This window comes from Trifolium pratense, linkage group LG4, assembly GCF_020283565.1.
Source record: "Trifolium pratense cultivar HEN17-A07 linkage group LG4, ARS_RC_1.1, whole genome shotgun sequence".
Classification (NCBI taxonomy): Eukaryota; Viridiplantae; Streptophyta; class Magnoliopsida; order Fabales; family Fabaceae; genus Trifolium; species Trifolium pratense.
In genome coordinates, this window is record NC_060062.1 from 38,046,793 (window position 1) to 38,067,063 (window position 20,271).

General features: G+C 34.0%; 2 protein-coding genes across 3 annotated transcripts; one reads left to right on the plus strand and one right to left on the minus strand.

Annotated features, from left to right (window-relative positions):
* Nucleotides 1–5,382: 5,382 nt before the first annotated feature.
* Nucleotides 5,383–8,064, minus strand: LOC123882164 (two-component response regulator ARR14-like). 2 transcript variants are annotated; one of them, XR_006799710.1, is made up of 5 exons: nucleotides 7,849–8,062; nucleotides 7,576–7,716; nucleotides 7,190–7,495; nucleotides 6,907–7,079; nucleotides 5,383–5,707 (listed from the first exon to the last, which is right to left on the minus strand). XR_006799710.1 is itself a non-coding variant. In XM_045930975.1 (5 exons), the coding sequence occupies exons 1-5, from the start codon at nucleotides 7,964–7,966 to the stop codon at nucleotides 5,507–5,509; spliced, it is 816 nt and encodes a 271-aa protein (XP_045786931.1). In that variant the 5' UTR covers nucleotides 7,967–8,064; the 3' UTR covers nucleotides 5,383–5,506. The 2 variants fall into 2 exon arrangements, 1 of the variants encoding a protein (XP_045786931.1); XM_045930975.1 differs by having other exon boundaries at nucleotides 5,383–5,680; nucleotides 7,003–7,079; nucleotides 7,849–8,064.
* A 1,343-nt stretch (nucleotides 8,065–9,407) lies between these two features.
* Nucleotides 9,408–18,401, plus strand: LOC123882165 (ARF guanine-nucleotide exchange factor GNOM-like). Its single transcript, XM_045930976.1, has 3 exons — nucleotides 9,408–9,688; nucleotides 10,628–11,382; nucleotides 14,245–18,401. The coding sequence occupies exons 2-3, from the start codon at nucleotides 10,642–10,644 to the stop codon at nucleotides 17,914–17,916; spliced, it is 4,413 nt and encodes a 1,470-aa protein (XP_045786932.1). The 5' UTR covers nucleotides 9,408–9,688; nucleotides 10,628–10,641; the 3' UTR covers nucleotides 17,917–18,401.
* The last annotated feature ends 1,870 nt before the right edge of the window (nucleotides 18,402–20,271 follow it).

Genomic DNA, 20,271 nt, shown 5'->3' on the forward strand with positions numbered 1-20,271 from the left:
GTTGTTATTGAAATCCTAGGTAGAAGTTGCATTGGGTAGGGATTAAGTGAGGAGTTGTAAACGGGGGAGTTTAGCTCTGAATTAATACTGCTGATAGTGAATTTCCTCCTGGATTGGTATCCCCCAGATTAGGCTGTTAGGCTGAACTGGGTTAACAATTATGTGTGTTGTTTATGCTTTTCAGTATCTGTTTTTAATGCTCTGCTTTATTGTTCTTAATGCTAAGACAAGTGTTACGACAAGTGTCTGAACATCGTGGACAACACTTGTCTACTGTGTACCAGAATTTCAGGCAGGATTAAGAATCACACGTAGTTAAATTCTGCAATGATATTAGGAAATCGAGCGGGCGTAGAGAACTTGTTAAATACTAAACTTCTAAAGGTTATGACGCACTCTAAGAGGCTGAACCCGTTAAAGGTAATGATATGAGATAACGAAGGTTAAACCTATGGAAGCTTTATTGATTAGACCTAAGTCAGATTGCAATAGAAATAAGTATAGTAATACTAAGCTTGTTTTAATGGAAATTAATCCGGTAGACTATAACTAGTAATGAAGAAAAGTATAACGCCAGTTACCAAGCAAAAGTAAGGGAGAGATTCGAAACACTTAACCACCCCGTGTGTCTACTCGCACACCTTTTTATCATTATTTCTCTTTACTTCTCTGTCTTTTATTTACTTTATTATTATTTACTTTTGAATGCAAAACTCTTTCAAACAAACAAAGCGAATGCAAAGCACTCTTGCTTTCTAAATTCCTAAGCGAAACTAGTAATTTTGTCACAATCCCTGTTAAGAACGATAACTTATCACTTTATTACTTGGTTGCAATTCTGTGCACTTGCAGAACCACCATTAGTAGCATAGATGTTTATTCGCTTAGGAGGAAGAGTTGTGGGGAGAATGTTGTTTTGTTTTGGCTAAAGTTTTGTTGGAGTGGATATCCCTGATGAGTGATGGTTGCCAGATCCTGATGTATGATATTCAATTCATGGTGCATACCTAGCTTTAACTAGTCTGACTCTGATAGAGATGAACACTCATTGCGATCTCATTTGGAATAAGCTTGTTATGAAGAAAGTTTTACTTTTGCATGGAGTCTTCTGTGTGATAGGCTACCTACGAAGTCTACCTTATTTGCTTGTGCGTGTCTTCGTAATGATTCTATTTTGTGCTTGGTCGAGTGTAATGAAGTGAAGAATATTAACTATTTATTCTTGAGTTGTCATGTTTCTGGTGCGACTTGTTATGGTATTATCTCTTGGTAAGAGATTCCTTGTATTCTTCCTGATAATGCTATAGATTTGGTATCTTAGTTTTATGGGGCGCACGATTTCCGCAAATCTTCTAGGATGATGTCTTCAAGCAATCTAGTTAGCGACTCTTTCGTTTATTTGAAAATAGCATAATAATAGAGTTTTTAAACACAAATATATTTCAGCTGATAGATTGATTTACAATATCAAAATTAATATTTGGTGATGGTTGAAAGCGAAAAAAAGGATTTTGTTTCGATTTAAATTTTTGATTGTCCAATCCAAAGGTTTGTATAGGGATTGTGGCAGATTGATCTTTGTTCTTTATTTTCATATGACTCGAGTTTGTACTTTATGTTTAGGCATTCTTTGTACCTATTTTAATTTCTTTGACTTCTTATAAAAAAACAGAGGTTAACATTAAAAAAAAATGAAGGTTAACATAAAAGAAAAGAGTAAATGGTACATATTGACATCCATGTATATTGTGACAATTTTTAAAACAACTTTTTTTTTTGTTGTTTCTTTGTTAGTTTAGTTGGGAGAAAACAATAATAGAGTTCTCCCAAAAAGTTATAAATTAGTTTCTCAAAAGAAAAGTAGGACATAATGGAGGCCAAGTATATGGTGAAACAGTTAACCGGTGCTCGGTGTACAACTTGTGAATAACACTATAATGAATACAAAATTTATAAAATTTATCATTGGATTGAAAGTTTATATAACATATAGATCATCTATGTCAAATTTTATAGAAATTGAAAATTATTTGATATGTTATTAAGACCTATCAAGATTAATAGTATATGAATTTTTATTAAATACCATTCATTTTAATGGATCTCAATAACATACTCCCTCCGTCCCAAAAAGAATGACCCAGTTGACCGAAACACGCATGCCAATGCATAACTTTGGCGACTAATATCTTTAATTGTATAATAGTAAAAATTATAAAAAATTGATATTTTGAAAATACTCATCGAGACGAATCTAACAACATCTTATATGTTAATATTTATTTTATTTATTAGTAGAAAAATATGGTCAAAACAATATATATGAATAGTGCATATATTCAAAATGGGTCATTCTTTTTGGGACGGAGGGAGTATCAAATAATTTTTAATTTCTTTAAAATTTGATAAAAATAATCTATATGATATAAACTTTTAATTTTAACGATAAAATTTATAAAATTCATATTTATTATAATATTATTAACGACTTGTAGATCGTGCACCAATTAACCAACCGATTGATATTAGACAAACCCATATATAATGAAACATTTAATTCCATTATAAGGAAGTTGTATTTGCACACTTAAATGGAAAGTTGACTTGAAGACTTTAACCAGATGGATCTAAAATAATTGTGATGAGATGAATGGAAGGATCTGTCTGAACATGGTAGAATTTGTTCTTGTGTGTTACTCCCTCTCTCTTTACTGTCATAGCATAGGACAGTGATAACAGTGTCTCGTTTTTAATGCATGCAAAGTTGCTGTCGTTCTTTCTGTGACAACAAGTAAAGCACTATTGCCCATTTGCAAATAGGAGTAATATGGCTAGTGGGATTTTATATCCTCTAGATTATTCATATAAATTAATTGTTTATAAATTTTTATTGAATACTATTAATTTTGGTGGATCTCAATAACTTATCAAATAATTTTCAAGTTTTTAAAAAATTTGTATGCATAATCTATATGATATAAACTTCCAATCAAACGATGAGTTTTGTAAAATTCGTATTCGTTATAGGTTATTGATAAGTGGTGTACCGTATATCACTTAAAACACTTGTGCATATTAACCTTCACCTAAATTATAGTGAAATATTTTAAATGGTCACGTGACCAAAAAAATATATTAAGACATATTCACGAAAAGTAAAATAAATATTTTAAAAAATAAATAATATAATATTTTTTACAAGTGTAATAGAATGTAATTTCGTTGGTCACGTGACCGTGTAAGAATATCTTAGTACATAATAATAGTATATGACTATGTAGTAAGTTTTTTTTTATATACGAAAATATGAAACAAAGTCAATGTAGTAGATTTTAATTAATTAATTAAAAAACAGAACTAGTGCATAAAAAAACATTAATGAAGAAATTATGCACGTTTTTATGTAGATTATTTTATTGTTTTAATGAAGAAACTTATGCACGTTTTGTATAACTCACAAAAAGATTCAGTGAAAAAAAAAATCACAAAAAGAAAGTAACAAAATAGTACGAGACTTACAAATGTACAAAAAAAATTAGATATATACCAAAGAAATAGTACCGGGCTTTATAAATATTCAGAAGAAATGATGGTCACGTTGCAAAAATTCAAGAGGTTACTGTGATCCCACGTTTTGGTATATTCCATTTTATTTGTGTCTAACTTATATTAAAAAAAAAAAAAAACTCTTATGTTATGAAATTAATTAAAAATCAGAGATTAATAAAGTTTTGCAATTAAAAAATGTACCTTATTTAAATTTCTGCAAGAATTGTGATAGTTGGAAACCTTAATAAAAAAGAATCATTGTGTTATTTGAATTTAAAATTTGAATTTAAAATGAAGAGTAATTTGGACAATATAAAAAATTCAGCTCAAACTCACATATTCTTTTTATATACTATTATAGATAATAAAGTTTTGCAATTAAAAAATTTACCTTATTTAAATTTCTGCAAGAATTGTGATAGTTGGAAACCTTAATAAAAAAGAACCATTGTGTTATTTGAATTTAAAATTTGAATTTAAAATGAAGAGTAATTTGGACAATATAAAAAATCTAGCTCAAACTCACATATTCTTTTTATATACTATTATAGACAATAAAGTTTTGCAATTAAAAAATGTACCTTATTTAAATTTCTGCAAGAATTGTGATTGTTGGAAGACCTTAATAAAAAAGAACCATTGTGTTATTTGAATTTAAAATTTGAATTTAAAATGAAGGGTAATTTGGATAATATAAAAAATCCAGAAAAATAAATTTGAGTGTAAAAATCAATATTATATACCACTAGAACCAAACATGCAATTAGTTGTGGAAAGGTGAAGGGACTTAACATTGACTTAATTATTTTTCATTTACCTAGCTGTGTTCATCACAATTGAATATATGGTTGTAGCTTGTGCTCTTTTGGAGTCTATATGTTTATTTGTTTACATACAGGGCATATATTTGATGATTGACTTATCTATTTGAAATCATGCACGCACATAATATATATTAAAGTAGCCTACAGCAATCTTGCATAAGCATTGACATTGCATCTACTTTGAGCTGCACATTTGATGATATGTGCTGAGCTCCCCGTGGTTGCTAAGTGTTTGCTAACAAACTAATTCGCACATTCCTGACTTATCTACGTTCTGGTTGGCAAGTGTTTTCTAACATTCACACTTGCCAGACTAATCTGCATTGATGTATTGTCTATGACCATTGTGTATTGTTATGTCTTGTTTTATTTGTATAGGTTCTTTTCATTTTCCCGAAATTATGTAATATTCAGTCAGTAGGGCCTTGATATTGTTTATTGGTAATGTATCGGAAATGGATTTCCATAATTTTTGGTTTTTCTTTTCCTCTTCCTGTCTGTGTCCTAAAAATAAAATTTCACATTTCAGGTGAATCTTAATTTGCATTATTATTCTACATACACTTCAGCAAGTTCATACCGTGAAAAACACAAATAATTACAAATGTGGCAATGTGCTAAATAACAGAAAACTAACATGGTTTTCAAATTGTGTCTCAAAATGGAGAGTCATCTTTCATCTATGTAATGGACTTTAGAGATTGTACAGTGTACACTACTTGTGCAGCTGGTTTCTATGGTCTCAACTGGTTCTCTTGCTCTTATGTTATTTTCTCATTCTTGAGCGGTGATTTTCCAGAACAGTTTGGGTAAGAATCACAATTATGCAGAATGGAAGACATCACTATAATCCTAATGGAAGGCAAGTAAAAAAGAAGATTTCATTGATGGATTCAATATGAACAATAAAAGTGAAAATAGAAATCGACCTTTTACAATATGACATTGTTTCAAAACAAAGGTCTAAAAGGCTAAAATACCTAAAGCTTAACTACAGTCTAACAGTACATTACATTAAGACAATGTAAAACAAATGATAAAGATAAGAACATAGGTTGCTAATGTGGACTTCTATTCTTGTCCTTCTCTGCCTTCATTTCTACTTCAGGCAGAAATAGTCACGACATAACATTTTACAAGTTATCGACAAGATCTGGGAACAATTCAGACAGGTCAAAAAAAATGTCGCATTCACCAATTTCCGTCAAATGTTGTTCTTGTGTAGGAATTTCATCATGACCTTGAAAAGCAGATAGCCTACTGAACTTTGATTTTTTTATTTCCCCTTTTAAATACTTCCTATATTTATGCAAAACAAACAACATTGGAATAACCAAGGTTTTCAGAACCGGACCGGACCGGCCGGTCGGACCGGTCGGACCGTGAACCGGAGGTTGCAGCGGTTCGGTTAGGCGTGAAAAACGGACAGCAAAAGAACCGGTAAAAAAACGTTCGAACCGGATCTGAACCGGGCCAAACCAGTGAACCGGCCAGGGCGGTTTAGCGGTTCTTAATTTTTTAATTTTTTTTTTAATTTTTTTAAAAAAAATCTGAAAACAACAGCAACATTTAACAACAAAATTCGTTCCTTTGGTTTCCAGATTATAAGTTTCAAACTACCAGATATATGGAAGAAAAAAAAAATCAGAAGAAAGAAGAATGAAGGAAAGATAAAATCCATCAATTCATAATAACAAGATGATTTCTTCACAAAAGTAAAAAATAAAAAAAAAAAACCAGATCTGCAGTTTCATCCATATCTGCGTTTTTTCATATACAGGAATAGAGAAACAGTCACATTATTTAGGTAGGACTTCAAGAAGATGAAGGGAAAATTTTTTGATTCAAGAAGAATAAGAATATATACAAATTGATGAGAGAAATTAGAGGATTGTTAATAAAAAAGAAGATGAATATGCAATGGCGGCTGTTTGTTTAGTTTCTGCCTCTTGGTTTCATCATTTGCAATGATATTAGGGTTACGGTACTATAAATGGGCTTGGGCCTCCGTATATATATATATATATATATATATATATATATATATATATATATATATAGAAAAAAACTTATATGTTCTACAAGATCTTTAGTTTTTTAATTTAATTAATAAGATCTATATAAGAATATTGCTCCCACATTTTAAATTTTCATACTAACCAATATTAATTCATATATAATTATTTAAGGACTAAAAGTGCATAAAATTTTTTTAGGGACTAAACTTTTTGTTTTTTGACTAATTGAGGAATTAAACTTGAATATTTATGATTTTGTAAGACTAAAAAGATATTTAACTTTAATTATTATATATTATTTATAATGTTTAGTATATGATATTTTAATAGTGTGAAAATATAAATATTGTGTAATTTTTATTTATCACATATTTATATATTATTTAAAAATATAAAATATATATTTAATTAAAAACGGTCCGACCCGGTTGAACCCCGGTCCAACCAATTGAACCTTGAACCGGTAAGCTTACCGGTTCGATGACCGGTCCGGTTCTGACAACCTTGGGAATAACAATGTTAATTTCAAGTCAAGCAAAACACTAACAAACATTAAAACACATAAGTTCATCCACTTAAGGAAAAACAAAGAAATTAAAACTAAGGCAAACCTGTAAATGGCTAGCTACTTGCCCTGCTGTCAAATCTGGAAAGTTCATCAGCTTAAGAATTTTTTTGGGTGTTGCATCTGAAAAATAACAGAGAGAAACATTCACATAAGTTGATTATCATTATTGAGTTTTTGGAGAATACAAACAAATAGCGATGAAAAAGAAAAGACTGAGGAAAGATTCATACTAATACTATTAACCCCGAGTTGATTCACAGCCGATAAGAATTGTTTGTCCAAGTCGGGTGTCCATGACAAACGGCTTTTCTTTGGAAGCGGTTGTTTTGGTAAATCAACATCTTCTCTTCCTCGTTTTTTTCCACCTTTAACCTCCAAGGTTTGAGGAAGTTCAGGAGTTTCGCTCAAAGCCTTCCGTACAAGATGTTGCCACATGATCTTAAATTGGTTCTCATCCAAGGGCTTGGACCAGAATGCGCAAGCCCCTTGGGTAATAGAATCCATAACGGAAGAAGGCGTGGGATCAAGAGACATCACTGCGAAAAAGAATCATTCTTTGTTAAGCACATGTATAGGAATGAATTAATGAATGTAAATATGAAGAAGAAATACTTACTGATGACAGGAAAATGTGAAGTAATTTGTCCAACAAAATCAAAAGTATCATTGCTTGGCATATTAGCTTCAATAAGAATGATATCAAAGTTTTGGTTGAACAAGTAATTCCTTGCATCAGAAATAGTGCAACAAGTGATCACTGAAAGAAATATGTAAAGTTAGAAATTTTATTTTATAATAACAAAAAGTTGAAAACTTTTAACCAAAAAATAATAAAAATGGAAACTTTAGACTAGAAATTGAATCAATAAAGTGTGGATAAATAATTAACCTTGATAGCACAAGCCATTGCATATGTCCCGTATAGTGCAGAGAGCACCGATGTCGTGATCAACTGCAAGAACTTTGAGACCAACCAGGAAGGATGGATTGTTAGTGAAATAAGTCATTGAATTTGAAATGAATGAATAAATTTGTGAGAATGGATGAATTTTTGAGAAAGAATGAATTTTTGAGATGGGTCGGCAAAGTGGAAAGAGAAATAGAGAGGATAGAAGTGGTACACCTTCATGGAGTGGTACACTGGTGAGGGATTTAATTGAACCCTCACCTTAGACGCCACCTTCATGGAGTGGTGCACCGATGTGAGATTTAATTGAACCCTCACCCTAGACGCCACCTAATAATAATAAGGGTAAATAGGGTTTTACCCCCTGCAAAATAAGCCAATTTTGCATTACCGCTTGCAAAAAAAACTTGGGATTACCCCCTGCAATATGAAGATTCTCTCTTTTTACCCCCCTGCTTAACAACTTGGCATAGAATCTTTATTTTTTATGAGGTGGCATGCATATGTGGCATTTATTTATTTTTTATTTTTTTTAAATTTGCACATGTCATTTTTATTATTAAATAAACTAAAAATTAAAAAAAAAATAATAAATTCTTTTCTAATTTCTCCTTCATCCCTACCACGATAACTTTCATCATTCAACAAGAACAACAACATCAACACCACCAAGAACAACAACAACATCAACAAAATCATCAACACCACCAAGAACAACAATCCAAAAAGAACCCAATTTTTTTTCTTCCAAAAATCAATCTCGGTAAACCCAGAAACATAATCATAAATTTCTTTTGTTCTTCTATTCTTCATCCCTTTGCAACAACCTAATTTCTTCCTAACCCAAAAACATAATTCTTCTTCCCAATTCTTCATCCCATCAATTCAATCCCTAACCCATAAATTAAAAAACTCAGTTTCTGCCTTTATAGGAAATCCGGTTCCTAGTTCCTGCCTTTGTTCTTCATCAATCATTTGTTTCGACGAATTCGGCGGAGTGATTCGGCGGATTTCTAGGTTTTATTTTAGAGAAAAAGGATTCTGAGATTCTGAGTTTGTGTTAGAGAAAAAATAATTTTGGGTTTTGAGAGAAGAATGAGAAGGAGAAAGATTTGTGTTATGTTACAGGAAAAGATTGTGAGTTTTTTTTTTTTTTTTTTTTTGCGTTAGAAACAATGGATTAACATATCTTTTTGAATTAACATATTTTATTTTTAATAATTTTTTTTTGACACAATATTTTTTATTTTTTTAAAAACTAATTAAGTGAAATTTTTTAAATATTTGTCGCCAATTTATTTAATAATAAAAATGACATGTGCAAATTAAAAAAATAAAAATGAAATAAATGCCACATATGCATGCCACCTCATAAAAAATAAAGATTCTATGTCAAGTTGTCAAGCAGGGGGTAAAAAGAGAGAATTTTCATATTGCAGGGGTAATCCCAAGTTTTTTTTGCAGGGGTAATGCAAAATTGGCTTATTTTGCAGGGCGTAAAACCCTATTTACCCTAATTATAATAAACTTTTTTTCGTTAAAAAAGTAATAATAAACTTTTTATCGAAAATATCAAAAATAAACTAATCGTATGTCATTGGACTATTGGAGTGATGATCACAATAATTAATAAAAAATGGAAAAAAAAACCAAAATTCAATGAAAAAAAATTTGTGACATTTTTATCATAATTTGTCGTGTGTTTAGAAAAGAGTGAGAAAAAAGAACTCATTGTTGTGAAGATTTAGATTTGAAGTAGCAGAAATCACGATTTCAATGTAACATACCAGCTCCGATTTCTGACCTAACTCTCACGATCTCGGTAATCTTCCCTCTTCTTCTTCTTCATCTGCTACTGTTTTCATTTCCATTTTTTTTTAATAAAGATTTAATTTTTCAATTTTAATATTCGTTTTTTTTTTTTCGTGTTAGTGTCGAAATCAAAGGTTTAAGATACTGTTTAGGACCCATTTATATTGAATTTTGAGTTTGATTTCAATTGGGTCGTGTTCAAATGGATCATTAGATTGGTTGTTACTGTGCAATGAAAATGATTTAATCAAAAAGTGGTCTTTTTTATTCTAGATCTAAGGGTTTTTGTATGCAATTTTAATTTTGGGGTTGAAGTTAATTTGAGAAATTTTAACCTGAGGTTGAATTTTGGAGGAGGAATCAGTGAGTTATAGTTGCTGGTTAGAGTAGCTTATTTAAGGTGAATTTTGGGTTAGTCAAATAATGGTATGGCAATTGGGAAAGAGGATGAAGTGTTGGTTTCATTTTGATTGTTTATCTTTGCGCGTTTTCAATGGATTATGAAGTTGGATTTATTTGTGCATATTAAAATTTTGAACAGCTTTGCCAGATTGTGGAAAATAACATCTTTTTTTTCAAATTCCACTACACTTCTTCGCTGCTATTTGACAGTATTTTGTTCTAAATCGCATATCGCATAACAATGGCGGTTTGTTAAAACTCCACTATGCTATAGCTGCTATTTGACAACACTGCTTCATCTCTACGTATGTATGCATATTTGAACTTATATATGCTGCCTTGACAAATTTCTCTGGAGTTTTGGTTGACCCTCAAGCTATGTTTCATATTTGAACTTTGTTGAGATTGGATTTTTTGTGTGTTCCGTATGCTTTACTCTGACATGTGGATATCCATATCGCTGTGTATTGATTGTCTGTTTCAAAATTGCTTTTTTCCTTTGGGCTGTGTTTCATTTCGGGAAATTCTATTGGTGATTGTCAAGCAGGTTTGCTTAGCAAAATGGGAAATGTGAAATTGCAAATGCAAACTGGTATCAATGCAATGGAAGAGGAAGCTGGGCAGAGTGGTGCTGGATATCCTAGCAGGACTACTGTGGCATGCATGATTAATGCAGAAATCGGTGCTGTTTTGGCAGTCATGCGAAGAAATGTTAGATGGGGTGTTCATTATATGTCAGATGATGATCAATTGGAGCACTCCCTTGTTCAGTCTTTAAAGGCATTAAGGCGGCAAATTTTTTCATGGCACAGTCAGTGGCATGTCATAAACCCTGTCTTGTATCTCCAGCCTTTTCTGGATGTGATTCAATCAGATGAAACTGGTGCACCAATTACTGGTGTTGCTCTGTCGTCTGTTTACAAGATCTTAACTCTCGATGTAATTGATCAAAACACTGTCAATATTGGGGATGCCATGCACTTGGTAGTTGATGCTGTCACAAGTTGCAGATTCGAGGTGACCGATCCAGGATCCGAAGAAGTGGTATTAATGAAAATATTACAAGTTCTTCTGGCATGTGTGAAAAGTAAAGCATCCGTAATGCTGAGTAACCAACATATTTGCACCATAGTAAACACTTGTTTCCGTATAGTTCATCAAGCAGGAACCAAAAGTGAGTTGCTTCAGAGAATAGCTCGGTACACAATGCATGAACTTGTTCGGTCTATTTTCTCTCACCTTCAAGACATAGATGTCACAGAGCATGCATTGGAAAATGGGAGCGCTGCTTTAAAAGAAGAGGTATAAATATTGTGATACCTTTGTCTTGTTGCTTGCAATCGTCTTTTAATTTTATGTGACTATTCCATCAGTTTCTACTTGTTAGCGAGGAACATGATTGTAAGAAAATATAGGGACCTTAGGTGTACAATTCAAATTTATGCTAATATTTTTGTTTTGTTTCGATGATGTTTTGATTCACTTATTCTCAGCTTTCAAATCTGAAATCATTTATACTTAACTTATTTTCTCTTCTTACATTATTGTTAATGACATTCAACTGTCTAATTTCCATTAATTTATTATTCCCCTGCAAATTGTATGGTGATATTTTTGGAGTTTAGAATATCATGCAATGTTCGATCAGCTGATTAAAGCATAGCTTCTAAGTCTTTAGTTTGACCTAAAATGAACTAAGACCTGCCTTACTGATTTCCCTTCAAATGTAGGAATGGGGCTAATTATTGACTTATAGTTTTAGATCAAGACCTAGAAATCTTTTAGGTAGATCCTCTAGAATGTACCAGGAAACAAGGAATTTTTTTGGAGTATATTAATAAGTGTAAACATAAGTTGTATCTTATTTAAGATAGTTTTAGATTTGATTACTGAACACATAAAAAAGATGGTGTCATGATGCCTTCTTTCTGCAGATAATATAGTTTTAGTTGGAAATCAAGAGAAAAAGTAAATGAGAAGTTAAAGATGTGGAGACAAGCCTTGGAAAACATGATTCCGGGTAACTCAGAGTATTTTAAATGCAAGTTTAGCAGGGGACTCGTTACTCGCTTGGAGGAAAAATATCGGGGAACATATAATACTATCATCAAGTCCCTTGGGTCCATCATGATAGAGGGAGATACCAAACCATAGGATCATGCCAAAGATGGCTAAAATAAAAAAATTGCTTTAGGTGTGATGTGTGATTGAAGCGTACGGCTCTAGCTCAGAGAATTTTTATCACACAACTAGAACACCTGCATTGTTATACGAGAGTAGATGTTTGGCAGTAAAGGGTTTCATGAAAGTAACCTCAGTGATGTAGAGATAGCAAGGTATGATGGATTAGTGGCTGCACTGGCCAAAATAGAATCAGAAATGCAATAATCAGAGAGCATATTGTGGTAGCTTCCATCGTTAAAGAGGAGTCTTGTCCTAGGTGGTTTAGTAGAGTGGTTTAGAGGTGGGCTATATGGTAGTATAAGGGCTTGAAAGTATATAGTATGTGTAAACAACCTTTGTTATTTCTTAAGTCTCTGTAGCAGCCATGTCCCAGGTTATCCTAGCCTCCTTTCCAGCAGCCCAAACCTCCTCTCCGATGTTTTTCTACTTATATTTATTTTTTGTTGTAAAAGCTGCTTTTCAAAGTTCAATTAGCTGTGTTTTTATGCTCTTTAAGTAAAATTTGTATTTTAATTTTTAATGTTTAGTTATTTTAATTTAAGCCTTGCGTTTGATTCGTAAAACAGCAAGAACTGGACAGAACAACACAGGACAGAACAAGATAATACGGGACAGGACAAAACTGTACCGGAGAGATATAGGGCGACAATATTTTTATATTTGAAAATAAAATGCGAATTTTCGTATTTTTTATAGTTGTACTGTGGACAAAAAGTTGTCCTGTGGTTTAGGGGGGACAAAAAATCTTGTTTTTGTCCTGTCCCTTGCTACCTAATTTGTCAAGTCCCATAACCAGTTTCAAATCAAACAGGGTACAACAAAAGTTGTCCAGTCCAGTCTCCTGTTTTTTAGCAGATCAAACGCATTACAGTCTTAAACTTGTTTGTTTCCTTGACTTATGTTGGCATTTACTACTTCTATGTTTTCCTTAAGACGTAAAACCCTTTATCGTCAAACTATGAATATTTCATGAGATTTGAGTAATTTTTTTTATTCTTCGGAATTTGTATGGGTATAGTATCGATTATTTAATACACACCTTAAAAAATTCAAAACAGTCATCCTGCAATCCACCATTCCTGCTATAGTATTTTCAAGTTTGACTGCTATCTGAGATTGATAACTACAGTGTGTAGAAGACTGGTAGAATCATCAGCAGGGTTGATTAGATGAAGTATAATCCAATAGTTAGTGGGAAAAGTAGACCCAAAATACTGTAAACAAATCATTAAAAGATATTTAGAAGTAAATGGTCTATTTTGGACATTCTACAACATGAAAGGAGGGTATTATGGCATCGTTTTTAATAAATAAATACAACCCTTATTATTGGGCATGTTTTTAGAATTATCAAACCCCTTTTAAAGGCATCATATTAAACCTAAATGAGGAAATTTCTACAACTTCCCTAGTTTACATAGTCGGACACATTTTGAGTAAATTAGCAAGGGGGACTGTTGTGAAAGATTTAATGATGAGGAGGGCTAAATTAATATTTCTTCATTCTTGCAGAAAGGAAAAAGAATTTCTTTAGCAAAATCAATGGGGCTAAAGCCTCCTCACCTATAAGGTAGTGCCACCCTTGCATGTAGTATGCTGTAGGACTTAAACTTCATTGCAATTACCCCAAAACTATCTAAACCACTCAATTAAATCCCTAAATATCTAGGGAAATTTCATGAAAATGCTAAGAGACTTGTATATAAATATAATTGACTCCGTCCTTTACTGCATCACTTTCTTGTTGGCTGTTGCACCTCCATAAACAGGAAAAAAAAAATTAAAGAGTAATTTTTAGAGGTAGAGTTATCTTGATGTATGCAAATACTGATATTTTTACAGTCAATGCTGCAAATTTTGAAAGGGAATCTTTTAATTTTCATATATGAAGCAAACTGATCTAATGTGCAAAATTTGACAACTGAGAATATGCATAAACATATGTATCTAATAACTGATAGTTTTTTAATTTGGGAACAGATTGATGGGCAAAAAAATGAGCATAATTCTGCAAACAGTCAATTGGAAAATGGTAGTCTGATTTCTGCAAGTGACAGTCAATCTGTATCCACAGGCGTTGCTTCCAGTACTTTGAGTGATGTGGCAGCAATAATAGTGGATGTAAACGCTGCTGCAAGCAGTGGCAAGGAGACTGATCCGAATGAACAGCTCATGAATGAACCGTATGGAATTCCTTGCATGGTGGAAATATTTCATTTCATGTGTTCACTTTTGAATGTTGTTGAGCATATGGGAATGAGTCCTCGATTAAACACAATTGCATTTGATGAAGACGTTCCTCTTTTTGCCTTAACTTTGATTAATTCGGCCATAGAGTTGGGAGGGTCTTCCTTTCACCGACACCCTAAGTTGTTGAGCTTAATTCAGGATGAATTATTCGGCAATCTTATGCAATTTGGTTTGTCAATGAGTCCCCTTGTACTTTCCATGGTAAGTAGCATTGTTTTAAATTTGTATCACCATCTTCGTACAGAACTCAAGTTACAACTAGAAGCATTTTTTTCTTGTGTAATTTTGAGGCTTGCACAAAGCAAATACGGGGCTTCATATCAACAACAGGAAGTAGCCATGGAGGCACTTGTTGACTTCTGCAGGCAAAAAGCATTTGTGGTGGAGATGTATGCTAACTTTGACTGTGACATAACTTGCAGTAATATCTTTGAAGACATTGTTAATTTGTTGTCCAAGAGTGCATTTCCTGTGAACAGTCCATTATCTACCATGAATATTCTTGCTTTGGACGGTCTTATTGCTGTCATACAAGGAATGGCCGAAAGGATAGGTAACGGATCTTTGAGTTCAGAACATTCTATTGTGAATCTTGAAGAGTATACTCCATTCTGGCTTGAAAAGTGTGAAAATTTCACCGAGCCAAATAATTGGGTTCCTTTTGTTGGTCGAAGAAAGCAATTCAAGAAAAGATTGATGATTGGAGCCGATCATTTTAATCGTGATACTAAGAAAGGTCTTCAGTTTCTCCAAGGAACACATCTTTTGCCCGAGAAACTTGATCCCCAAAGTGTTGCCTTCTTTTTCAGATACACTACTGGGTTGGATAAGAATCTCATTGGTGATTACCTTGGAAACCATGATGAATTCTGTGTTGAGGTTCTTCATGAATTTGCTAGAACATTTGATTTCAATGACATGGCATTGGATACAGCCCTGCGTATTTTTTTGGAAACTTTCAGATTGCCCGGAGAATCACAGAAGATCCAGAGGGTGCTTGAAGCTTTCTCAGAGAGATATTATGAGCAGTCACCACATATCCTAGCTAACAAGGATGCGGCTCTCTTGTTATCATATTCAATTATAATGCTTAATACAGATCAGCACAACTCACAGGTCAAAAAGAAGATGACAGAAGAAGATTTTGTCCGAAATAATAGGCGAATAAATGGTGGCAATGATCTACCCCGAGAAGTCCTGTCTGGACTATTTCATTCGATTTGTAAAAATGAGATCCGGACAACTCCTGAGCAAGGTTCTACTTTTCCTGAAATGACCCCAAGTCGGTGGATATATCTCATACACAAGTCAAAAAGCACAGCTCCCTTCATTGTTTCTGATTGCAAAGCACACCTTGATTATGATATGTTTGCCATATTGTCTGGTCCGACAGTTGCTGCCGTTTCTGTTGTATTTGACAATGCTGAAACTGAAGTGGTGTACCAAACATGTATGGATGGATTCTTAGCTGTTGCAAAGGTATCAGCTTATTATCATCTTGACAGTATACTAGATGATTTGGTTGTGTCACTTTGTAAGTTTGTTACTATTTTGGATCCGTTATCTCCCGAGGAGTCAATTTTAGCCTTTGGAGAGGACATAAAAGCAAGAATGGCAACTGAGACTGTTTTCACCATTGCGAATCGGTATGGTGATTACATCCGCACAGGGTGGAGGGATATTCTCGATTGTATCTTGAAATTTCACAAGTTAGGTCTTCTTCCTTCTCAAATGGCCAATGATGCAGCCGAAGAGTCAGAGCCTTCTACAGAAACAGAGAATGGGAAACGTTATGCTAATTCTTTAGCTTCATCTCAGCTTGTCTCTGTTAATACTCCAAAGAGATCCTCAGGATTGATCAGCAGGTTTAGTCAACTCTTATATCTTGGCGCCGAAGAGACAAAATCAGAACCAACTGAAGAACAACTTGCTGCTCAGCAGAGTTCTCTTCAAACAATTCAGAAGTGTCACATTGGGAGCATATTTACTGAGAGTAAGTTTTTGCAAGCTGATTCTCTATTGCACCTTGCTAAAGCACTCAAAAGCGCAGGAGTGAAGCCTAAGAAAGGGTCTGAGGATGAAGATACTTCAGTTTTCTGCCTGGAGTTGCTGGTAGCAATCACTCTGAATAACAGAGATAGAATTGAACTTCTTTGGCCAGATGTTTATGAGCATATTTCCAATATTGTGCAATCAACTGTGATGCCTTGTGCACAGGTAGAGAAGGCTGTTTTTGGACTCTTAAGGATTTGCCATCGCTTACTTCCCTACAAAGAGAACATTACCGATGAGCTTTTGAAGTCACTTCAACTTGTCCTGAAGCTTGATGCAAGGGTTGCTGATACATACTATGAACAGATTACACAGGAAGTTAGTAACCTTGTGAAGGCAAATGCTTCTCACATTAGATCTCAGTTAGGATGGCGGACGATAACATCACTGCTTTCCATCACTGCTAGACACTTGGAATCATCCGAGGCTGGATTTGATGCTTTGTTTTTCATTATGTCAGATGGAGCCCACATACTTCCAGCTAATTTTGTTCTTTGTGTAGATGCTGCAAAGCAATTTGCCGAGTCTCGTGTTGGACAGGTCGAGCGGTCTGTAGTGGCACTTGATCTATTGGCAGGGTCTGTCAATTGTCTTGAGAAGTGGACTAATGATGCTAAGCAAGTAATGGAAGAAGAGGAAGTGGCAAAGATGTTGCAGGATATTGGGGACATGTGGTTGAGGCTTGTACAGGGACTAAAAAAACTATGTTTGGACCAAAGAGAAGAGGTTCGAAACCATGCGTTGTTATTGTTGCAGAATTGCTTAACAGGATCAGTTGGAATTCATATCCCACATGAGTTGTGGTTACAATGTTTTGATCAAGTGATCTTCACCGTGCTTGATGACCTACTTGAAATTTCTCAGACACACTCTCCAAAGGACTACCGAAACATGGAAGGAACACTTGTTCTTGCCGTGAAGCTCTTGTCCAAAGTTTTCCTGTTGTTACTCCAAGACTTATCACAATCTACAGACTTCAGCAAATTATGGTTGGGGGTGTTAAGTCGTTTCGAAATATTTATGAAGGTGAAAATTAGGGGAAGGAAAAGTGAGAAGTTTCAAGAGCTTGTACCTGAGCTTCTCAAGAACACTTTGCTTGTTATGAAAGCAGGTCGTGTACTGGAACGAAGCAGTAGTAGTGGAGATGAAAACAGTTTATGGGAACAGACATGGCTGCATATAAATAATATCGCCCCATCGTTACAATCTGAGGTTTTCCCTGAGCAAGATTCTAAGCAATTGGAGCAGAAACAGACTGAACAAGTTGGAGATAGAGGGCCTGCTGAGAATGTTTCTGTGCCTTCAAATGAAACAGCAGGCGAAGATGGTACTGGTAATGGTATTGGTTAATCATATATATACTTGTAGTGCTGCTCCGGCTACCTGATTCAGTTTTGGTGCGTCCCTATGAACCCATATTCTCAGTCCTTCAATGGTTTTTTCACTTTGGAGGTTGTCTGGGTTCTCAGAAACTGATTATGCAGAATGTATACCAGAGATGTCATTCACATCTTCAATGGGATGCTTGCTTGATGCTGGTAAGATTTTTGGTTGAAGATATGTTATAGCTTGAGAAACATTTAGAATGCTTCACTTTGTAGTATTGATGGTCCTTATAGTCATAGAGATTCTTCCATCTCCTTGAGTTGAGTTTAGGCTTCAGCCGATTAACTGCAAATTTATTCGGAGGTTTTTTCATACTAAATTGTACAGAACTTGATATTGTTATCTCTTAGCTGTGAGATGTGAGGTATGATGCAAACAACAAATTTTTTGGAATTGTCATAAATGTGTATCTGAATGTCCATGGTTATGCATTCATTTGATATACCTGAGGAAAAGTTGTTTGGTTGGTTTGGTCATGTGATTTATTAGTACTTGGAGCATATATGCATACATTTAAGGGTGGCAAAGTGGGCATGCCCGCCCTGTTTAGGCCCGCCCCGTTTAAGCCCGCCCAAAAGCGGGGCGGGACGGGGCAACTTAGGTGTCCGGGTTCAACAACTCAAGCCCGTCCGTTTATTGGCGAGTTGGCGGGTTGGCGGGCCGGCCCGCCAAATACTTTTCTTTTTTTTTTAATAGTTTGAATTATAACTTCACAATTCTTACCTCCTAGTTGATGTTAAAAAAAATACTAGCAGATTGCATTGAGAGAAAATTGTGAAGTTAAGCAGGTTGAATTATAACTTCACAATTTTTAAAAATTCTTACCTCCTATTTTTAAACTAACAGAAAATAGGGATAATTAAGAGTTGAGAGAAGATTGCAGCAGAGAATAAAGATAATTAAACTAACAGAAACATTGATTAAGTTAATAAGTAATTCCTTACAATTACCCTTAATTAAACTAACACTTACAATTACCCTTAATTAAACTAACAGAAACATCAACTAAGTTAATAAGTAATTCATTACAATATAAGATAAAAGGATAAATACTAGCATAAAGGGAGCACGACGACAGATGAAATGAATGAATGAAACAAACAACCCTAATTTTGGCAAAAAAAGAAACGTGAAGTTTTATATGAGAGAAAAATATTACTGGATTGAGATTTGAGCTCCTCATTCCAAGCCCAATTTTCAGTAAAAGTAAAAAAATATAAAAAATTTAAAAGCTCGCGGGCTAACCCGCCCTGCCCCACCCCGCCCCGTTTTTTAGGCGGGAACGGGCCACCTTAAGGTAGCGAGCCGAAAACCTCCGCCCGGTCTGCCAAAAATGGTGGGTCAAATGGGTTGGCCCGGCGGGCCCAGCTCGTTTTGCCACCCCTAGCATACATACACCTCTGGGAAATCTTTAGTAGCAGGGATTTAGATAAGTTCATTGATTTTTGAACACCAAAAAGAGTACAAGAGGTACTTCAACCCAATATATAAACAAAATCAAACTCAAAAGAATGAGACAAAATAACCGTAGTTGTAGTTGTAGCTAAGCTAACCGTAGTCCATAAGAAAGCTAATGAAACCTTTACAATAGGGTCTTTCTCAAAAACCATTTTCATACTTTGTGCATCCCAAAAAACATTTTTTGAGCTTGATTCAATCCAACCCGATGACTCGTTTCAATTCGATGATTTCAAGTTGGTCCCAACTTTGTCCTATGCAATTATTTTTGACAAAAGAATTGTTCAAATAATAACCCGACACCAGGTTATGGCTGATCCAGGCTGAAGGATTAGGATTGTCTTCAGTGGATTTTTTTTTCTCATGTTTATGTAGTGGAAGATCTCCACCCTTAAATAATAACCCGACATCAGGTTATGGTTGATCCCTACTGATTGAGCTATGCTCATAGAGACGTGCCTATACAATTTTACTTTGCAATAATTTATGCTTATGTGATTTAATTGTCCAATTGTTGGAAATTTAATATGCATAACAAAGTTGTAACTTCTGCAAAATCGTATTGTGATTCAAATATATTCACCGTGATATAAATATACACTAAATTTATTTATTTTCTCAAAATCGTAGGTTATTGAATTTGTTTGAATTTATGGACGAGTTAATGTCTTCAAAAAGATCCGATCAAAATTTGAGACAAATTCAGGGTTGATTATAATTTGTCTTAATCAGTTCATTGCTCACCCTAGTTTAAGCTAATATTAATGTTAAGCCACACTTTGTCCTATTGTAAATGGCTTCTTGTTCCAAATGTGTAGGCACATGAAGTCATGAACATAAATACATTAGGTTGCTCCAATA